General features: G+C 48.8%; 1 protein-coding gene across 2 annotated transcripts in view; it reads left to right on the top strand.

Annotated features, from left to right (window-relative positions):
• The window catches only part of ANO10 (anoctamin 10), a 165,320-nt gene that overhangs the window by 117,509 nt on the left and 25,024 nt on the right, over positions 1 to 22,787 (top strand). For both annotated transcript variants that reach the window (XM_074266962.1, XM_074266963.1), the window contains exon 12: positions 10,263 to 10,379. In XM_074266962.1, coding sequence (XP_074123063.1) covers positions 10,263 to 10,379 — 117 coding nt within the window. The remainder of the gene's footprint in view (positions 1 to 10,262; positions 10,380 to 22,787) is intronic.

Genomic DNA, 22,787 nt, shown 5'->3' with positions numbered 1-22,787 from the left:
TTCCAAAGCCTCCCGGCAGGGTACTAAAAAATGGTAGGAATAGTTGGTCAACATGAAGTTACACTAGGTAATCAAGCAAACAGCTCCTACAACTAAATTAAACAGACTCTCCTATCTATAATGTGAGAAGCATTTGGGAATTGAATCTGGTTTAGTGTTTGAATATAATTACCTTAAGAACTTGGATTTATCTTTAGTGTAGATATACATTTCTATAAATAAGAAAGGCCCAAATATGTTTGTCAGCTAAGACAATTCCATCCAAGTCCAAGAAAATATTCAAAGTAATTTCAAATTACAGTTGGTATCTTGATAGTAAACACCACCATCTTCTTAATGAAATAATGTTCATTTTTATTGGTTTCTTTAACTTAGTCTTCAGGGATCCATTTTTCCTTTTTAGCACGTATGTGCTAGAAAGCCAAATTACTTACCATCTACTTCTCTTAATGAAAACTTCTTGTTGGGCCAATTAAAAATGTCACAAGTCATCAGATTTAATGAAGAACATAATTGTTTGCACAGTTATCCATTGAGAAGCTTTCCTCTGAGAGAACAAAGCGTCTAACATTGCAGCCTTGACTTTGCTTCATCGAGGCTTTTATTGATTTGATTTCTTGATTTCAGATGATGACGTTTGATGGATCCCTTGGAGGCTATAGATATTCTCTTAAGCTATTGATTAGACAGTCTCCTAATATGAGAAAAGAAAGAAAAAATTTTAAAAGAAAGCCTGAACTTACAGCAAGTATTACAACTCCTGATCAATCATATTTAGCCTTTGTATGTTCCATATAAAAATCAGTATAAAAATCTTCCCCCTGGCTCAGGACCTGAAGAGGGAAACCAGACTCCTCATTACTTTATGATCCCCCCCAAAAAAGATCTGTGCTCTGACACCTTCCTGTTCCTGGCCTTGTGCCTTACGGGCAGGAAAGCCAGAGTTAGCCAAGGAAAAAGGCGAGAAGAAATCCCCTTCAGGAAGAATGATAGCACTGATGGTTTCCTTTTCTGTCTTCTTCGTCTTTGTGTTAGAGGCAGAGTCTGGCCGGCCAGGGGGTTGTGAGGGAGCATGGAGCTGCTCCGAGGGTCTCTCTGCAGCCGGCCAGGGGATCCTGAGCCCCGGGAGCAGACGGCCTCTGGGTGTCTGTAGCTGCCCTTGCCCATGTGCCTGGCACCTGCATGTGCTTGAGAGGAGCCCAGGAGGGTCATGGAAAGACAGGCTCCTCGGCCTGTTAGTTACCAGTCTGTGACCTTGTGAGCTGGGAGGAGGGTCTCGTGAGATTGCTGGGACAGTTGGATGTGAAAATGAACACGTGGGGTGCAGCCATGGGCCGTACAGACAGACAGAGGCTGACGTTGGGGGCTCCAAGCATCCAGTGGGTCCTTCTCTTTGGAGAGTGAGATGAGTCCGGTGGAAGCTCCAATCAATAGAGTGAGAAAGCCACCAGAACCTGCGTTATACTGTCGAAAGAAGCAATCTTTAAATGTATTAAATGAATTTAATATGTATTTAAATATGAATTTAAATGTATTTAAATGAACTAGTAAGAGATCATCTAATCCAATTACTTTATATATCAGGAAACTGAGGCCTACGAGTGAAGGGACTTAACTAAAAGAGACATGAGATGAAGATCAGAGCCTGGGTTTGAAACCAGAACTTCTAGTACAAAATCCAGTTTTTAAGAATTTAAAATTTAAGAATTAAAAAAAAAAAAAAAAAAAAAAGATTTTCCATCATCAAAGAGCAATGTAATTAAGTTGAATGTGCTATGCTGGCTAAAGCAAGAAAATATCTTAATACCTTCCAGACATTTTCATAAAGAATTGAAATAAAAAGTTTTCTACTTAGCTTTTGATTAAGTAGAAAATGTATTTGATCTAAATTCTCTAATCTCTTGAGTATTTTAGTTAAGTGAGGTATTAACCTTAGCTTAATCTGAAAGTACTTCCTAGATGTTGAGCTTGTAGCAATTAGGAAAAGAAATGACGAGTTTTATTTTTTATTTGAATTTATTATATTGTGGTGCTGAATTCAATATCTAATGTGTCCACATTTTGCAGGTTGACAAAGGAACAAAAGAAGGAAGGAGGGAAGGGAGAGAGAAAAAGAAGGAAACGAGGAAAGGAGGGAGGGAGAACACGAGCATTTATCAGATGCCTACTATGTGCTAGACACTGTGCTAAGTGCTTTACAAAGTAACTTTTATACACTATCTTCATTGATCCACACAACAGCTAGGTGAAGTGGGTAATATCTCCCACTTTGCAGATGAGGAAACTGAGTCCCAGAGACCCAGATGTCAGTTGTGGAAGATCACACAGCTTAGTTAGGAACAGGGGCAGGCATCCAACCACCTGGACAGCCCCAAGTCCGAGCTCTGTCCCCAGACTATATCACCTCTTGTGGGAGGGCTGGTCCCACTGATGGCGGTCCCAGCGACAAGCCGCTTCTCCTCTCCATGAGGTGGGATGAGCCTGGAATCCTGTAGCGCTGCCGCTTCTCTGGGGCGCACCGTGGGTCACGATTCCTTCCCCCCTTCTCAGACCTCCTCTCCCTGGTGGGGATGCTCCCAGCAGAAGCGCAGAGACACCTGCGGAGCTCACTGAGATTTCGTGAAAGCCCGAGTTCCTGTGGAGGACCAGGCCTTCTCCTGCTATTGATTAGAGCCGAACTCGATGTGACTGAGCAATCTGTCTGTCAGGCACGCGGAAATCATCATCAGGAGAGTGTCTGATTGTGTCTGAGTAATCTGAGGTTTCTGGTACCACCATGGCTCTAACTCTGGGCAACCGAGACCCCGAAGAAGTGGTCCTGGGAGATTGACGGGTGTGGAGGATGGGGTCCTGTGAGTGCTCCGAACCCTTCCCCTCGTTCTGAGTGCTCCGAACCCTTCCCCTTCCTCTGAGTGCTCCGAACCCTTCCCCTTGCTTTCAGTGCTCCGAACCCTTCCCCTTCCTCTGAGTGCTCCGAACCCTTCCCTTTCCTCTGAGTGCTCCGAACACTTCCCCTTCCTCTGAGTGCTCCGAACCCTTCCCCTTCCTCTGAGTGCTCCGAACCCTTCCCCTTCCTCTGAGTGCTCCGAACCCTTCCCCTTCCTCTGAGTGCTCCGAACCCTTCCCCTTCCTCTGAGTGCTCCGAACCCTTCCCCTTCCTCTCAGTGCTCCGAACCCTTCCCCTTCCTCTGAGTGCTCCGAACCCTTCCCCTTGCTCTCAGTGCTCCGAACCCTTCCCCTTCCTCTGAGTGCTCCGAACCCTTCCCCTTCCTCTGAGTGCTCCGAACCCTTCCCCTTCCTCTGAGTGCTCCGAACCCTTCCCCTTCCTCTGAGTGCTCCGAACCCTTCCCCTTCCTCTCAGTGCTCCGAACCCTTCCCCTTCCTCTGAGTGCTCCGAACCCTTCCCCTTCCTCTGAGTGCTCCGAACCCTTCCCCTTTCTCTGAGTGCTCCGAACCCTTCCCCTTCCTCTGAGTGCTCCGAACCCTTCCCCTTCCTCTGAGTGCTCTGAACCCTTCCCCTCCTCTGAGTGCTCTGAACCCTTCCCCTTGCTCTCAGTGCTCCGAACCCTTCCCCTTCCTCTGAGTGCTCCGAACCCTTCCCCTTCCTCTGAGTGCTCCGAACCCTTCCCCTTCCTCTGAGTGCTCCAAACCCTTCCCCTTCCTCTGAGTGCTCCAAACCCTTCCCCTTCCTCTGAGTGCTCTGAACCCTTCCCCTTGCTCTCAGTGCTCCGAACCCTTCCCCTTGCTCTCAGTGCTCCGAACCCTTCCCCTTCCTCTGAGTGCTCCAAACCCTTCCCCTTCCTCTGAGTGCTCCAAACCCTTCCCCTTCCTCTGAGTGCTCCGAACCCTTCCCCTTCCTCTGAGTGCTCCGAACCCTTCCCCTTCCTCTCAGTGCTCCGAACCCTTCCCCTTCCTCTGAGTGCTCCGAACCCTTCCCCTTCCTCTGAGTGCTCCGAACCCTTCCCCTTGCTCTCAGTGCTCCGAACCCTTCCCCTTCCTCTGAGTGCTCCGAACCCTTCCCCTTGCTCTCAGTGCTCCGAACCCTTCCCCTTCCTCTGAGTGCTCCGAACCCTTCCCCTTCCTCTGAGTGCTCCGAACCCTTCCCCTTGCTCTCAGTGCTCCGAACCCTTCCCCTTCCTCTGAGTGCTCCGAACCCTTCCCCTTCCTCTGAGTGCTCTGAACCCTTCCCCTTCCTCTGAGTGCTCCGAACCCTTCCCCTTGCTCTCAGTGCTCCGAACCCTTCCCCTTGCTCTCAGTGCTCCGAACCCTTCCCCTTCCTCTGAGTGCTCCGAACCCTTCCCCTTCCTCTGAGTGCTCCGAACCCTTCCCCTTGCTCTCAGTGCTCCGAACCCTTCCCCTTGCTCTGAGTGCTCCGAACCCTTCCCCTTGCTCTCAGTGCTCCGAACCCTTCCCCTTCCTCTGAGTGCTCCGAACCCTTCCCCTTGCTCTCAGTGCTCCGAACCCTTCCCCTTGCTCTCAGTGCTCCGAACCCTTCCCCTTGCTCTCAGTGCTCCGAACCCTTCCCCTTGCTCTCAGTGCTCTGAACCCTTCCCCTCCTCTGAGTGCTCTGAACCCTTCCCCTTCCTCTGAGTGCTCCGAACCCTTCCCCTCCTCTGAGTGCTCCAAACCCTTCCCCTTGCTCTGAGTGAAAGTAGAAATTTATTTTTAATAGGATTTTCCCCCTATTACACATAGATAATTTTAACATTCTTTTTTTTCCTAGTAAGTATTAAGGGTCTGAGGCAGGATTTGAACTCAGGCCCTCCATTTTTGTTCCCCTATCTCCTCTCCCTTTCCCAGGAAAGCAAATGATCTGATATAGGTTATATGTACATATGTGTGTGTACATAAGTGCAATTATGTAAAATATTTTGCCACCTTAATCATGTTGTAAAAGAAGAAATGGAACAAAAGGAAAAAATCCAGGGGAAAAAGTGAAGAACAGTCTGCTCCCACCTGCTTTGCGGCTCCATTCGGTTCTCCCTCTGGATGTGGAGAACTTTCCATCTCGAGTCTCTTGGGATTATCTTGAGTCACCACCGGACCCCGGCCTCCTTCTTGCCACTGTCGAAATTAAATTAGCTCCTCAACATTCCCAGGACGCAGCTCTGAATTTGAATCTTCTGTTTTCAAAGAGCCAGGGCCGGGCACACGGGTCAAACAGCTGCTGCCACCCATTGATGGCAGCCCTCGAGCAAGCTTTGTCCAGACGGAATCGCTGCCCACAGGCGGAGTGCGCAGCCCGAGACCACCGAGAGTTTGAGAGCCCAGGGGGTGCCGGGGGGAGGGACTCGGGGCCGTTCTCTCCTTACCCAAAAAGGAGATGGAGGAAGGGGAGGAGGAGGACGATGCCCGTTGGGCATTTCTTTTTCTTCTGGCTGGGTCCCTGGTCCCCCTACTCTCACCCCAAGGCCCCTGCAGTCCCAGGAACTGGGCCTTCTCCCTCTGGTTCCAGGATTCCCTTCCCTCAAGGTTGGGAAAAGAGAAGGCCGAGCAAGGAGGCTGGGACTGGGCCTAAATAAAGGGACTGTGCGGAACGATGGCCCCCTCCCCCGACAACGTGAGCAGGTCTTTCTGGGTCCGGCCCTCCCTTGCTGGGCCAAAGACCACAATGCACGACGCCATATTGCTTCCTGAGTCACTGCAGAGGGGGAGGCGGTTCTTCACCTCCGCACCCCACGTGCCCGGCGGGCAGGGCTTCCTCTGCTCCTCCTTCTCCTCCCAGCAGCTCATGTTCCAGAACTTCAGCTCGGTATTACTGGTTCGGAAACCAGAGTGGGAAGGGACAGAGCCCAGGAGGGAGCTCAGTGGTCTGGGTCCAGGCAAGAAGAGGGGCATGTTGGTCCCCCAGGAGGTGGCCGGGCTCCGAGAGGGGAGGGTTGTGAGGGCGAGAGGAGGCGAGCCGATGGAGCCGGCCTCGGCAGTGGGCCGTGCGGGCCCCCTCCTCCCTCTGCCTCAGATGGCACGGGTCTTCCCGCTCCTTCCTGACGTCGGTCATTTCTTTTCTTTTGACTGGATTTCTGCCCTGGTGGGAGTACCAGGGCCATTCACGGGCCAGATGCCAAGTGACATGTCAAGGATTAGTCTCCTCGCCACAGCTCCTGGGCCAGCGTCTTCCGCGTCAGACTGGCCATTCTAAAGTTCCTCAGAGAGGCCTTGAGCCTGCCCTTGTGTCACTTCTTCTGACGCCTTGCGGGCGCCTGCCCTGGGGGAGTTCTCCGTAAACCTAATCTTTTTGGCCAGCGCAGGGTTGGTGTTCAAACAACATGGCTGACCGTGGGAGCTGCCCCCCTGCAGGAGAGCCGGATCGCGCGAGGGGCTCAGTGTCGGGTCTCTTATCCTGCCCGGAGAACTTGTGTCTGCTAAGAGAATCCAAATGGAGCCCAGCGGGACTGAATCAGCCCAAAGAAATGAGAGAGGCGCAAAATTAGGGAAGCCCCCGCCATGTTCACAGGGGCTCTGTGGCCGAGCACTGCGAGCTCCCGTGGGTCTGGTCAGTCGGACACAGCCTAACTCAACACAGCCCTGTCACTTTGGTGACAACCAAGCAACCAGCTCTGACAAAAATACTGCACTTAATGCGGCTAGCAAACTTATGTGTCTGAGGGAAAACGACCAGCTGAAATTTTCTTAACAAAGGAAAATTAGTAAACACCCCGCCTTCTACTTAACTTTTTCTTCTCCTGAAAAATCCTCCTTCCTACCATAGATTACTAGAAATTGTCTTTAAGAGCTTCCCAGTAATAGCTGATCCTTTATTTTATGGCCTCCTCTTCACAGCCTTTGGGGCTGCTGCGCTCCTCTGTCCCTCCCTCCTTCTCTCCTTCTCTTCCTCCTCCCTCTTCCCTTTTTAAGTTCTGTCTCTTTCTCTCATTATGTGTTCCTGAAAGATGTTTCATGAATAGCCGTGTTTTTGTTTTTTTTTTAATAAGCATTATCCTTTGCACATTTTAAAACTGAGAGCATGATCTGTCAAACAGATGGACGTTTTAGCTATCAGAAAAACCAGTGGGAAATTACCCATGCATATGTACTGTCAAATATATACATACATACATATATATATATAATTAATTTAAAAAGAAAAATCAGTGGGTCTCTGTTTTACAGACACTATTAGAAAGAACTTTCCTTTAGGCTTTAAAATGTTCTTGCCTTAGGTAGGATCTGCTTCCCTGCTACAAAAGATGAGGGTGAGTGCTCTTTCTCCCTACATGAGCTGGGCTTCAATCATGACCTCGAGGGGGATTTCATGAATTATGATGTCAGAGACCTTTTACCACCTGCTGGCCAGCCTCAGAGCAGTTTAGCCAGGCTGGTCCTCCGCTGGTCATTGGGCCCTTTCCGTTTTGTCAGTAGGACTTACTTTTAGATCTGATTTAATTTATAGGATTTCTGGTAAATCCATATTGATTAGACTTCATTCAATTATGATTTTGCGTTCAGTTGTCTCCCTGATTAAGTCACCTAGATTTGTATTTTTCCAGCTCCTTCTGCAGAGATGGTCTTCACACCCCTGGGTACTCCAGAGCCTTATTTAACACACATGACAGACTTCCCAAACTCGGAATGTGCCTGTTTTGCTCTGGGCTCCTGCCTTTTTTCAAGGGTTCTAATTTTGTAATTACTGGTCCTGTCATGAATCTGATTTCCTTCAGTATTTCATCCTGGTCCCGGGAGAAATCCACTTGGCGCTGGTCCTCAGGTGCTTTGTAAGGACAGCAGCCGAGGATTGGTCTGCTCCCGTTCGGCCTTCCCCTCTCGCTCCAAGGCAGGGACCTCGCTGCTCCATCCCTTCGCGGAGACCCTCATGGCTCCCTCTTGCCTCCTCCTTCTGTGCCTTCCGCGATGATTCCTGCTTAAAAGAGCCTTCTGTTCGGGCCTGTCCCTATTCTCAGTCCCCACGTTGTCAGACACAGCTTTGTTCTCGGACTTCTCGGCCTTTGCTGGGCCGAGGCCGGCTCACAAGGGCCTCTCAGAGACGGAGAGGCTCCGTCTGGGCTTCTGCGCGACTGAATTTGTAGCAAAAGCGGCCTTTGTCTGGCTCCACAAATGGAAGAGAAACACTGGGGTTATCAGAACTTCCCGTGTCAGAATGCAGAGGGCTCAATGGGAATCCCGGCGCCTTGGGTGGGCGCTCTGGGTGTGGGGGGAGAAGGGACGGCCGGTGTTTCCGGGACATGGTTTACCTACAGTATTAGGGAATCAGTCATATTGTACAGAATCAGCACAGACATTTCTTAAGAAATTGTAGGCCTTGGGGACACAAAGCCTACGGGACGTGGTCCTTGCCCTCCACAAGCCTCATGGTACCCATGCAGGAAAAAATGAGCACGTCAGGGTGCTGGGTGCCCCAGAACAGGAGGTGGGGAGGATGGGGAGGGGCCCTCTCACAGCATCTCCCCTCAGTGACAGGGAGCCTTCTGAAACTACTCATTCAACTTTGAGGTAAATCTAATCATTAGTGAACTTGACTTAAATATTCCCTCCCTCCCTCCCTCCCTGCCACATTGCTCCTGGGTCTTCCCCGGGGAGTCCAAAAGAACCACTGAGGCCTCCACTCTCAGGCCCAGCCCTTCTCTCCTTCCATAATCCTCTATCATTAGTCCTTCCCCCGGTCAGCCTGAAACGCTTTGGTTTGCACTGCTGCTTAGCAACGTCACTCGCTAAAACACGGCCACACGGGTGACAAACAGCTGGAAACAAGGGTGCCCCTGGGTAATTACCGGACAAACCTGGCGTCTGGCTGCGGAGAAACTCTGGGAGACTTAAGAGCTGATGGGAATGAAATAAGCAGCAGGAGGACCAGGGATAACAGGAGCCAACCCACGCTGTCAGGGTGACGATCAGGGTGATGATGGCTCCGGGCTGCGTTGGGGTCGGTGCCGAAGAAGGGCCCTGCAAATGCACCCCGTGTTGCCTCTGCTCCTGCCCGGTTTCTCAGTTGGTTTTGTTTCTCTTTATTACAGTCAGAACTTAAGGGTGAGTGGTAGAGAGGAAGACTTTTATATCTGGGATTTCCTCTGCTAACAAAATCATCAGTGCTAAGTTTGGGGTTTTTTAAAAATGGAAACAAAATATGGCAGCCAACACCCAATCCGGTGTTCCAAATGGAGTCTGACCATGGCACGCCTGGCACCCCTTCCTTCTGAAACATAGGTGGTTAGTAAGTACTTTCTGAATTGATTGGAATTCTGGACACCGTGGCTCCTAATTCAGCCTCCGATCGTGTGGCTGCCGGGGTGCCTGCCAACTTACATGGAGCTTGGAGCTCAGTGCTTTGGCCATCAAGATGTCCTTGCTCCCTGGGATAGGAATCCAATGTAGCACCAGCTATTACAAAGCATCTGCTAATGGAATGGCTGCCAGCAGTCACAAGCCCGCGAGGGCACTGGGAAAGAGAGGAGAGACTGCTTCCAAATGGGGGGGGGGGGTCTTCCTGGGGAAGAGAGGGCTTGGGCTAGGCTTTGGAGGAACAGTAGGACCCTGCTAGGTGGGAAGAGGAGCAGAAGGAGCCTGGGAGGAGAGCAAGTAAATATTAAGGTAAAAGGAAAACTCTCCGAGACTTTTTTGAATGAGGTTCATCTCTATAAAATATTAAGAAGCAACACGTCACATGATTCATACACAGAATTGATTTTAAGGAACCAAGTGAAGGCGTAGCGTTGGATGTGCTGAATGAGTCTCCTGTGTCTAAGGAAAGGGTCTGACTAAGGGACTCCCAGACCGGCAGGGACCTGGAGGCCGTTTAGTTCTCCTTGTACCTGAGCAACCCTCCCTGCTAGGCCGGCCCCGACGCCCAGGCTCTGTGTGAAGGTGTGTCGTGAAAGGGAGCCCCTTCCTGAGGCGGCCATTCCCCTGGGGGCAGCCCAGCCAGGAAGACTATGGGCTGGGGAATGAAAGCTTCTCGAGGGCAGGACTGTCTCCGGCGTGCAGTTCCGTCCCTGGCACCTAGTGCAGTGCTTGGCCCACAGCCTGATAAGCACACTTCCATCCCGCCATCCACTGACCAAACCCAGCTCTTCTCTCTGTTCTTCCCTCCTGCCCCACGAGCTCTGCCTTTGGGGATCAGGAGATGGCTCCTCCATCTTTCCTACTAACACCCTTCAGCTCTCTGGAGAAAGCTCTGACGTCTCCCCTTATGGAGCTGGGAGTGGCCGAGCGGGCCGAGGATGGGGACGGGCAGGGGGCTTGGACGCCTCGTTTCCTTCCCTCGGGTCCGTGGGGTGTCTCACCATGTGCGCTTCTCTCCTTGTTTACAGCACGCGCTGCTGGCGTTAAAGTTCGTCCTGGCATTCGTCATCCCCGACAAGCCGCAGGAGATCCAGGTGAAGCTGGCCAAGTTGGAATTCGAGTCTTTGGAAGCCCTCAAACAGCAGGTAAGAGAAGCTCTCCTGGGAAAGAAAAGAAATGGGGCCAAGAGCCGGCCGGCCCGTCTCCTGCCGCCAGTCTTTGGGGAACCCTTTGATGTCTGTTCTATGTTGCTTTCAGATTCGCTTGAATATTATTTTATTTCTGTCTTTCTGGGGGGGGAAAAATATGGCGTTTATTTGGTCTGCAAAGCTAGGGCGTTCTATAAAATTCTGGCCAGTTCAGGAAAGGAGAAGCGGCAAAAACCAGGGGGTTGCCAGAAGTGTGGCGGAACCCAGGCCACCAGGTCAGTCAGTTGTGAGAAGCCAACGGGCTCTTGTAGGGGCTTCGTTGAGAAAAGGGGTTTGACCAAGAGATCTTCGTGGTTCTTTTCTGATCCGATAACGTGTGCGCTTTCCAACGAGCAGTAGCTGACATCTGCCCAGCATGTTTTATGGGTCGGGTTCAGGTTCTGGGCCCCACCCTGGGCTGGGAGGCCCTCGGACACCCTCCGAGGTGACCGAGCCGACGCCTCTGCAGCTTTCCAGAAGCGCTTCTGTTTCAGAAGATGAGATTCGTCTCTGGTAAAGGCCCGAAAATTGGCCCCTGGAGCCTTAACCGTGGCCCTGGGAGGAGGAGCCCCTGCTCTGCAGTATCAGCAGAGGCAGGAGTCCAGCCGTGAGGTCAGAGCAGAGTCACCCAGAGCCTGGACATGGCCCAGGGTCGAAGAAGGGGCCGAGGGGTTTGAGAGCTTCTAGGGAACAAAGCGCAAGCTCTAGGGCCCCCCTTCCCCTTCGCTTGTCCCAGAGAACCTGAGGGCCAGTCACTACTTCCCCCGGGACCAGCAGCTTGGGCCAGGGGCGCGGGGGTCCCCCAGCTTCGGCCACAGCAGGAAGCAGCGTCTCAATACAGCGCCCATCGGGGAGCAGAGGGACGTGTATGTCTTGTCTTGACTAATTCATGCTCTAGGCTGGTGTTGAAAGACAGCTCCCCTTTCCTTGCGTTGGCCTGTGGCCCCTAGAGCCAGCCCAGTCCTGCTGGATCCTCCGGTGACTTCTCTGAACTTCCTGAACTCTAAGCCAGCAGAGTCCAAACTGCCAGGCCGACTGTGCCAGCGGGGCCGGGCCCAGGCCCCAGAGCAGGGGAAAGGCTGAGAAAGGGAAGCCAGACCCAGGGAGCTCCGCTTTCCTGACCTGCAGACTTTGGGCTAAGGCCTGGGAAGGAAGCATAGGGACATATTAGGGAAGAGGCTGCTGGCTCCCCGGAAATGTTACAGGAGGCTCCGCCCGGGTGCCAGGGGACGGCATGGGAAAAAGCTGCTGCGTCGGGGGGCTCAGGGATGGCCTTTGGGAAGGAGGAAAAGGGAGCCACGAGAGTGGGATCCTTGACGTATGGGGAGGAGACATTGGAGCTCAGTCAGCAGGGAGACAAAAAGGATGAAGCTCGAAGAAGGGCTACTGCATTTGAGACGGAGGGAGCTGAGTGGACTCCGGGGTCAAGGGAGGACCTGAGCACATGACAGGCAGATGAAAAAGGGTGTATGGGAAAGCTGAGTGAGAGGGATGGCTCCTGCAGCAAGGCCCTGGGGGGTCAGTGTGAAGGGTTAACCTTGGTAAGTGAAGGGATACCCAGAGAGAAGGAAAAATGAGTGGGAGAGGAAAAAAGAAAGAAATTTTTTAAAGATCAAACCCAAGAGTAGAAATTAGTTTTATCAACTGTCTTAAATTAGTCATAATATAGGGTAGTGTTATGGACTCAAAAAAAAAAAACAGAACACGGTAAAAAATTCGTATTTCCAAGGCAACATAAAAGCTTGAAGGGCAAAGTGGCAGCCAGACCAAGGCAGTGCTGGGGCCCATCTCTCGTAGAAGAAGCCATGAGCCTTTGATCACTGTTGACAATAGCTATGGAGTCTTCTTATTATGCTCTGTACAACCAGCAACTGTAGAATCGGATTTTTCTGTGTGTTATGTTTTTTCAGAAAGGGAAATTCGTATTCTACCGTTTTCTACCGGAAATCGCTCGTAAATGTTCTGACCACTTGAATGTGCCAAGAGGAATAGATTAAAATTTGACCCCACAGAGGGGAAGGTGTTCAAAGACACAGGTAACTCCTTGTGGGCAGTTATCGAGAGGTTCCAAAGATTCTTGTGGGCCCAGTAGTGGTTTTCCAAATGTCTGGTTTCCTGATGGAGAGGAGCCACGATTATATGGTTAGAGAAGAAATGCAGGAATGACGTGACCATGAGAAAACATGTGATCATTTTCATGTGTGTTGGAATTATTTTAAAGGCAAAACATAGGAAAGTAATTTGTAAGTTTCTTCCTTTTAAGTTATCCCAAACCATATTTTTATTCTTCTTTAAATAAGAATCATATGGCCATAATTGTAGCTGTCTCATAAGACATGTAGACGTTGTCTTTTGTTTTCATCTCTAGATTTTTTATTTTTTTTTGGAAGGAAGTGGATCAGTATCTCTTTTGGACTTGACTTGAGTCAGTTCAATGACAATGCGGTTGATCTTTGATTTCACTCAGTTCCTGGGAAGCTTTTGAGAAAAAGGGAAAAGCAAACAGTTTCTTTTGTCATCTGCTCTCGTCTCTGCTCATCAGACACCCAGTCCTGAAACTCTTCAGCCCATTCTTCTGAGCTTCCAAAATCTAAGCTCCTCCGACTCAGGGAGCGTTATCGTCCAGCAGGAAAGATTAAAAGTAGGAATCGGAGGATGTGGTTCTGACTCCAGCTTCCACCTACTAATCGCGTGGCCCGAACAAGTTACCTCACCTTCCCAGACTCAGTTTCTTCTTTTGTAAAATGACCTCTAATGGTGTAAGTCTTTGGCCTCATACTCCTAAAAGACTTCCAAAGCACATCATTCAAAATGGCAGCCAAAGTTGGTTTTATTCTTATTTTCTTTTTATTGTATTTTGTTTTTCCAAATACATCTAAACATAGTTTTCTATATTCCTTTTTGTAAGACTTTGTGTTTCAAATACTTCTCCCTTCCTCCCTTATCTCCCCCTTCCCAAGAAAGCAAACCATGTGATATAGGTTAAATATGTGCAGTTCTTTATTTGTCATGGTGTGCAAGAAAAATTTGACCAAAAGGGGAAAAGACACAAGAAAACAAACAAACAAATAAATAAAAAGCTGAAAATACTGCGCTTCCATAATTCTCTCTCTGGATGCAGATGGCATTTTCCATCTCGGGTCTAATGGAATTGCTTTGAATCACCTCATTGTTGAAAAGGGCAAGTCCATCACATAATCTTGTTGTTACCATGTACAGTGTTCTCTTGGTTCCACTCACTTCACTCAGCATCAGTTCCTGTAAGTCTCTCCAGGTTTTTCTGAAATCAGCCTGCTCATCATTTCTTATAGTATTTCATAACATTCATAGATTATAACTTATTCCATCATTCCCCAACGGATGGGCATCCAGTCAGTTTCTAGTTCCTTTCCACTACATAAGAGGTTGCTATAAACATTTTTGTGCATGTGGGTCCTTCTTCTCTCTACTCTTTTTTACTAAGGAATTTTTTTTTCTTGAGGCAATTGGTGGAGTTAAGTGACTTGCCCAAGGTCACATGTTACATGTCTGAGACAAGATTTGAACTCAGGTTTTCCTGACTTTAGGTCTTCCTGAGGGAAAAAAAAAAAGTTTTAATTAAAAAAAAAAAACAACAACAACACTATGACAAACCAGTTGGATTATATTTGATTGTATTACATTATTTTAAATTTGTCCTTCTAAACAGTGTACAGGGTGATGTGGTATACAGAGAATTACAGATCGGGTTCAGATCCTGCCTTTGGTATATGACCCAGGACAAAACCTTTCATCTCTCAGTGACTTAGTCAGCTCTCTGAAATGCTAAGTTACACATCAGTCTGCTCCGAAGCATAGACTAGAATTAATGCGAGGAATATGGACACCAGTAGCTCCTCTCAGGGAGCCCCCAAATAACATACAGCAGAAAGTTCAATATCATCAGAAAGCCATGAAGTGGAGATGCATCGAGGTCTGGAACAAGAGGTCCTTGGAAGATACACAAGGTATGCTACAAAATTAGCATCCGGCAAACTGAATTATTTGATGGCAACAATCCCATGTCATAAATCACAAAAGCTGTGCATCTTCCTTTTAACAAGCTGTCTTAGGAGAAGGAGCTATGGCCCGGCCCCCCAGGGGTTCTAGCTATGGTTCCCTTCCCCCCAGCTCACCATATGATGTACAGCTGAGTTCTCAGACAGCTATTTCTTCGTGTGTAAGATGAGAGCAGTAGACCGACGGCCCTTCAGGTCCCCAGCAGCTCCAACATCGCACCTTCCTGTAAGGGACTGGGGGGCTTCGGACCTCCAGCATACGTGCCTTAGGTCATTGACAAGATGCTTATGGAAGATTCTGGACTAAAATTGTAGCATGAAACTAAGTTAAGACGATGACAGAATTCTGCTGTTAGAGCAGGCTTTAAACTCCTCACTGTGACCTCAATACTGTTAGTAGAATTTTCCAGTGCCTTTAGAAATGTGTAAATAATTACATTATCATGGTTTGCACCTTTCATCCAAGGAATGCAAAGTACTTTCCAAATATATTAAGCACACTCTAGGTGACAAATGATGTTCCTGGGCAAAAATGAGGGATCATGAGACCGTCACCCTGGCAAAAGCAGAAATAAACACTTGGCTCATAGGCCTTTCTGGGACTTCAAAAAATAAATCCGACCTTAGGAATTCCAAGTGTGTTGAGAAACTCTGTTCCACTGCTGGGTTTGGTCTCTCACCCCCTACCCTCCCCGAAGCTCAAGGCTTCTGAAATTTAGCCTCATCAGCATTTTCTTAGCCGGGACGACCAAAAGTCATTTTTTAACACGATGGTTAGAATAACAGGACGGTCAAAATAAGGAGAAGCTTTATTACCTGGAAGCTGTTGAAGTGAGCAGTCAGCAGATTCCATAAAAGTCAGTGTTTGGCCCAGGCAGGATGGGTCGTTAAGTGTGGTACAAGCCAGCGTCAGTGAAGGCCTTTGATGCTTTCCCAAATCCACTCCACCAGAAAAAGCTCCCTGCACATAGGGAGAGCCGCACTTCAGCCGGCAACAGTGGTCAGGTCACGTTTAGTCGCCTTAGAAACGAAGCAGCTTGGCCACACGAAAGCATTGCCACGGGAAATGATAAAAATCTCACCAAGGAATAAAGCAGATTTGTTAAAAATCACATATATAGAAGAAAATAAATGGATAAATCAATAGTAGTTCCAAAAACATTTGTTGGCAGCAAATACAGTGCTAGATTAATCATTGGAATCAGAAGGCCTTGCTCCTGTCACTTAAGGCAAGTCCCTTACCCGCCTCAGCTTCTTTGTCGTGCTGTTGGTTTGAATTGGCTGTTTGGTGGGCACCCCATTTCCCGGACTACAAGCCAGGACTTTCCCCACAGTACCCAACGGCCCTCCTGTTTGCCCCAAGCTTTCATCAAGGATACCACAGAAGAGTTAGAAAGCTGGCAGACAGCTCTAATGAGGTTTTTTGCCCCTGGGTGGTAATAATTATGTTGTGATCATTTCTATTCCTTTAGAATATTCTGGTGTAATATTCTTCTGTAAAATGTAATGTTCTCTTGTTGGAGTCTTATTGGGGTCTCTGGAGGCAGCCTTCCTTTCAGTTCAGTAATCACCTCAAGCGTGGGCAGGGATTAAAGATCAAATCCTTTATTGTCTCTTTCCAAGTCTTGTCTCCTTTCCTGTGGCCCGGTTAGCTTTCTTACAGTCCAGATCCTTTATTATCTCCTTCCTGGGACTGGGCAGCTTTCTGGAGGCCTTTCAGTCTGGCCTTGGTTCCGAGAGCTTGGGCTCCCCCGGCCTTCTCCGGCTTCTGAATCTCCCCAACTTCCAAAGGTGTGTACTTCAGCCTCCAGCCACCACAAAGGGGGAAGATGGAGTGAATCTGTCTCAGCCTCCGAGAGCTTCAGTGCGCTTGTCCTTTCTGGTCCTGAGTGAGAGCTCACTGAGTACACATCAATCATGGCATCACTAGGAAACCGTTATTTGTTGTAGGATTGAATCAGTGCTAAACTAGATTTAACCACTGTCTCCTCAGTTCCACTCAGTACCTTGTTTCAAGTTCTGGCCCATAACATCTCCTCGTAGGATCAAATCAATCATACTGAACCGTGCTAAATTAGATAACCATTGTCTCGATCAATTCCACTGACTTAGTGCCTTGTAAGAATCCTTCGTTTCAAGTTCAGAGGTCTGGCCCATGAGACATATTGTATTTTGGTGTTAGGTCAGACCCCCGCTTCTTCGACATGTCTTTGGTTGGGTCCTGCTAACACTCCCGTCTTCGTGCTCCCGAGCATTCTCTCCCTGTATTTGCTTTGGGCTTCGGAGTTGTGTCCGACATGGCAGTTCTGCTGGGCTTAACAGCGGAGTTCTACTTCACATCTACATTTGTTGGTCAGGCCTGTGTTCCTGGGGGACAGGGAGCTGGCCGCTGGTTTGTCTTTCATATTTATGGACGGTCCCTCCCACTTTCTGGTCACTATCTACATGCCCCGGGCCCCTAAGCCCAGCTCTGCTGCCAGAGGGGCGAGAGTTCAGTGACTGAGGGCCGGCCTTTGTTGTTGACCTTCTCCCTTGAGGTAGCCATTTAGAACTACCTTAGTGACTAGTGACATGGAGACCAGGACCCCATTTCCTTCAGCTTATAAGTCCTGGATAAGGGGGACCTAAAAGACCATACATACCCCTCTCCCCACTGAGACAAACTGAGGCTCAGAGTTTGGGGACTTGGTGGAGTCCCACAGGAGGAAAGGAACAGTTCTAATCACGTGCGTATTCCTCTGTCTTTATCTTTTCTCACTACTTGATGTGATTTTTTTACCTGAGCTTTAGAGCACCAGTTATCAAGGAAAGTCACTGAACAGAGAATACTCAGACTAATCGAGCTGTGGGTTCCAGCTTGGGTAAAAAGGGCCTGCTTAGAATTTCTGTACTTCACCCCTGGAACAAATAGTGGCAGATGGACTACAGTTATTTGGTTTCAGTTTTAGGGGACTCTGTAAGAGGAGGTGACCAGGCATCCCATGAAATGTTATTTCTAGTTGCCTTTCAGTGTATGATCTCCCCATCCCTCTGAGGAAAATCGGGGAGCCGTCCCCCGCTCAGCGAGACTACGAGGGTGATAATGGCTTCTCATTTCCCTGGTGACGAGATGAGACCACATCCTTGGGGCCTCTTGTGCACTAGCAACTTGGATTTTGGATGAAGGATTCACGTGGAATATTTATCCTCAAAAGAAGCATTGCACATTATGTTAACAGCTACATAAAGGCATGTTCCAAGTCACTAGTGACAAGAGAAATACAAATGAAAACTACCCCAAGATGTTGATTCACTCCCAGTCAGTTGGCAAAGATGACAAAAGAAGAGAACAATGGATGTAGGAAGGGTCATGAGTATATAGCACTGATTCAGCGTCAGTGGGACTGTGAATTGGCATAATTCTGAAAAATGATTTGGAATTATGCAGGTAAGGTGAGTAATATGGGCCTCCGCTTGGATCAGAAATTCCAAAACCAAACGAATCCCTTAAGGAGGTTACTGACCAAAGGAAAGCTTCCTATGTTCCCAGGTATTCGTAGCAGCACATTTTGTGGGAAGGAAGGAAGGAAGGGAGGGAGGAAGGGAAGGAAGGAAGGAAGGAAGGAAAGAAGAAAGGAAGGAAAGAAGGAAGGAAGGAAGGAAGGAAGGAAGGAAGGAAGGGAGGGAAAGGAAGGGAGGGAGGAAAGAAGGAAGGAAGGGAGGAAGGAAGGGAGGGAGGAAAGAAGGAAGGAAGGGAAGGGAGGAAGGAAGGAAGGAAAGGAAAGGAAGGAAGGGAGGGAGGAAAGAAGGAAGGAAGGAAGGGAGGAAAGAAAGGGAGGGAGGAAAGAAGGAAGGAAGGAGGCAGGGAAAGAAAGAGAGAGAGAGATTGATGCAAAATGAGAAAAAGAGACTGACAGCACAACACAGGAAAGCTCATTGTGAAATTATAGGCACTAAGTCTGTCCCCAAAAGAGTGGGATAGAGAAGATGCCTCCCTCTGGCTAGTACTTTGTAGAGGAGTTTTTACCACATGCTGATTGGGGTTTTCAGGATTTTTTTTCTTTTTTTTTAAACAATTCTTAGTTTTAACCTAATTGTCAAAGCAGTTAAGGGTTTGGCCATCATTCCCAAAGTGGAAGTGGGCCCCACAGAAAACCATGATCAAAGTACTTTAGGAAGATTCATTAGATTGTGAGCTACTAGAACACAGGAACTTTGGGCTTTTTTGTGTGTCCCCAGCACTTAGCACAATGCCTGCCGCGTAGAAGGCCCATAACCAATGCTTGTTGCCTTGTTTGATTAGTGAAAGAGTGCGGGATGGACGTGAAGGGAGGGAGCAAAGATCTGTGAAGAACTTTTTGGGGGAGAGTAAGCATTGTTGTAAGCAGGTGACAGAAGGATAAAAGAGGAAGGCTCAGCATCCTCCCTGTTCTTACAATGATTCCGCACTGACTTTGAGATCCTGACTCTCCTGGGCTACCTGTGCTAATAGTGGCGGGGTCATATGGGTCAGTGATAAATTTCCCCTTACCTGCCTCATCTTTCCATTGTTGACTTGCCCCTGGGACATATTCTAAACCGTGGTCTTGCCTTTTTCTATTTAAGTGTCTTCCCTGGGGTCCTTGGTCAAGCTGAAAATTCTCCCAGTCAGTCCTAACCCTAGGCCCTGCCCCTCCCCCTGGGAGCAAGGGCTGTGTCTTAGAGCACCTAGTTCAAAACATTGCACAGTTTGGTGCTTAATAACTGTTCCACTGAATCCTACAGAGTTTTTATGCAACTTTCAACCATTTGGATTTAAAGCAGCCCCGATTAGTCTGTAGCTGTGAAAGGTCATCACTCTAAGGATGGATTATTTCCTCAGCTCCCTTTTCTACAGTCGGACTCCGATCGGCTTATGACTCGGAAGAAATGTCTATAGATTCAGGCTGAATGGACTGCCTGGCATTTGTGGGGCTCTCTTTAGAACTGCCAAAGCAAGCTCTGCTTTAAAACAGATTTAAAATTAGGCACGGTTAGCTTTCTTAATGCCCGATGTTGTCGAATCAGTGACATTTGTTAAGTAGGAGGTGTGGAAAGGTCAAGGGCTTGCTTCCTGAAGAAGCCTACATGGGATACTCCGACCGCTCCCCGGACACTTTTTAGATGGTTTAAGTTCAGCAGGCGGGTCTCTCCTGCCTCTTCTGTGAGAATAAGAGGCACCGTGTGGTGCTTTAGATTACCTTCATCACTACCGTATATTTTCATGTGCTTACATAAAAGCAGCTTTTTCTTCACAGCAGGAAATCTTTTGAAAACTTAGCACAAAACAAGCCACTTGAAACTGGACTAGAATAAACCGCGCCATTCTTGTGTCAGTAAAGCACGGCTCACAGACCCTCACGCTGGCAGTAGGCTTGCGGGCCTTTCAGTCAGCCTCTGTGTTTAAATTCATTTTGTTGAAAATGTTAATCTTTAGTCTCTCTTCCTGCCATGGCGAATTGAATATACAAAAGTAATTTACTGTTTCTTTTAGAAAGAATATTACAATGCCCCAAAGTCAGCATTTTAAATATAATTTTTTTGTTGTATGGTGTTGGAGTGTGTGAACATAAATGGGAAGTGCTTGGACTGAATGCGTATTGCTCCAAGGATATATTATATTACTGGAAACTCTGAGTCCAGCAGCTGGATCTTTGGAAAATCACCTCCCTCCCACCAGGTCATTTATTGTTTCCACTGTGACTATAGAAATGCTCACAGATGTGGCCATTTGAGTACACTCTCAGATCATATTAATCCTTGCAATTCCTGGCTCCGTGTATGTAGTAGGTGCTGTGTAAAGGCTTCTTGACTACATTTGACATCCAAGTTCCTGTTTCCCACCTTTGTGGGGAGAGAAGAACTTGGTGCACTTCTTAAACCCACTGGTCACTTTTTAAATAGCTCCATCGGCTCACATTCTTGCCGTTGTACAGCTGTCCTGAGTTGTGTGGTCATTGATGATGTGGGGGATCTGTGGCCATTAATGGTATGGGGGATTCTGTGTTCATTGATGGTATGGGGGATTCTGTGTTCATTGGTGGTATGGCAGATTCTGCGATCACTGTTGATATGGGAAAATCTGTGGTCATTGGTGGTGTGGGGGATTCCGTGGTCATTGGTGGTGTGGGGGATTCCGTGGTCATTGGTGGTATGGCAGATTCTGTGATCACTGTTGATATGGGAAAATCTGTGGTCATTGGTGGTGTGGGGGATTCCGTGGTCATTGGTGGTGTGGGGGATTCTGTGGTCATTGTTGGTGTGGGGGATTCTTCTGGCTTGAGGCATTGCCCCAGAATCTTCAGGACCTGACTGTATGGTGACTTGCCAAGAATGTTCCATAATAAGCCCCAGCAGAGAATCTGTGACAGTCATAAATCTACCATGGACTACTTGAGAAAACGTGGATAAAATGGATTGCGTCCCGATTGGAGATAAAGGCTGACCCTGTGATTTCATTGGGTGGAGTCCCTCCCACACGAGGAAAGCCCCCTCTCCTAAGGCTGGGGAAGGCAGTATATTTGTCATAGAGCCTAAGATTTAAAGGTCTTCCGGATCTCTGAGAGAGGCAGGGATTGGCCAGATGTGGAGGAAACCTTCTGAATGAGAAGCCTGAGGATAGGGTGACCATCTTCAGAACTAAGCTTCTTCAGCTGTACAAGGAAGAAGTTGGATAGGACGGTCTCCTGGGCCCCTGAATATGGTTCCCCCCAGTGTGGCTGTGCTGTGTAGTCCATCCATTTCACAGTTAGGAGTTCTGCTGAGGGAATCTCCAGTAATTACTGTTACCTGGATTTGTAAACGGCAAATCCTTCTCCCCAGTTTTTGCAAGATAGAGGAGAGTCTTTAAAAGTGTTTTATACATAAAGGAAACCGTTTTCTCTCATTCTGAAATACTGGAAATAGACACTCGGAACTGTTAACAAGTGGGCCTCAGAATCCATGACAGCACATCTTATTTGAATTCTGATTTCCTTCCCTTTGAGAAATCAGCCACGCGGCAGGCCCTTCTTTTTCTCCCTGTTGTTTAGAAGAGCTGCTAGTGCTGCACACTTGATTCTTTTTCTCATTTATCTGTTAGAACAATCGGGGCTAAGCCGTCTAGAAAGATGACAGGAAATGAACAGGTTACTTCCTCTAAAATACGTGTAGACCCTGGATATGTGGATACGTCAGTGTTTATAAAAACCAAACAACGTGAACTAGGAAACTGTTAGCTGGGCTCCGTCTCTTTAGGTTAAGTGACTTTCCCGGGATCGCGCAGCCGGTGTCTGGGGCTGGATTTGAACCTGGGCCCTCCCCACTCTGGGGCTGGGGCTCTTGCCCTCTGCGGTGCTTGTGCCCCTGGCCCTTGGGAGGCGAGGAGGTCAGGCCGAGAGAATGCAGCAGTGAGGGACCACGCATTTATTGAGCGCTCACGAGGGGCTCGGCCATTACCAGCTCCCTTGCCATCTGTGAGACCCTGGCTCTCTCTCTCCAAGCGCCCTGCGACGGGGAGGAGCATTCTCCTCGGGGCCTCGCGTCCAGACTGGGGATGGCCGACCTGGATCACAGCACTGCCTGCTCCCGGGCCCACGCCTGCCTTCCCAGCCCCTCTCCCCTCCCCGGGCTTCTCAAACCCTGATCAGATGGATTCTGCCATGGTGCCCGCAGGAGCTTCGCCAGTCGGGGATCCCACTGATCCCAGTAACCTTGCTGCCCCCTGGCCACCTCCCAGAATTCTTCCTTCTCTCCCCCACTGGAAGGCAGGCTCCTTGGGGGGAGCTCATTAGCACAGCACAGGCTTGTGGGAGCCAGAGACACTCTCACTACGTTTTTCTTTTTCTTTTTCTTCCCTCCTTCTTCCTCTCCTTCCTTTCCCCCCTTTTTTTCTCCCTCCCTTCATTGCGTTTGATCTCGTGTTCCCCAAGACCATGACTGACGGCGGAGCCCACACTCTGGCAGTCCGTACCAAGTAGAGAAGGCTTTGATACAGAAAGGCCCAGTGACGGCGTGTAGCCTGGCCGAGAAGGGTCCACTCGGTCGGGTCCACACCGCCTGAAGGGTGGTGCTCTCTGTGGGTGCAGGGCAGGCATCCCAGGGCAATCTCGGCTCCTGCAGGTGTTTGGGGGCCACTGACAGAAAATCCCTCTAAAAGGCCTGGGTCCCACGTGGGGAAGACAAAAGGTCTGCAGAAGACTAAGTGGATTGTTCCAGCCAAGTCTTTGTGGCACATATTTATAATTTAACTGATAGAAAGCTAATCCTGATTTTGCCAGGTAGCAATAAACAGTCTCTGTTACTGTGGCAACTGCCAGCTGTCATCTGGAGAGCAGGGAAAGCGTCAAAACCA

The sequence above is a fragment of the Sminthopsis crassicaudata genome, chromosome 5 (assembly GCF_048593235.1).
Source record: "Sminthopsis crassicaudata isolate SCR6 chromosome 5, ASM4859323v1, whole genome shotgun sequence".
In the NCBI taxonomy this organism is placed as follows: Eukaryota; Metazoa; Chordata; class Mammalia; order Dasyuromorphia; family Dasyuridae; genus Sminthopsis; species Sminthopsis crassicaudata.
The sequence above is the reverse complement of the archived record's forward strand: the minus strand, read 5'-3'. Positions and strand labels throughout refer to the sequence as shown.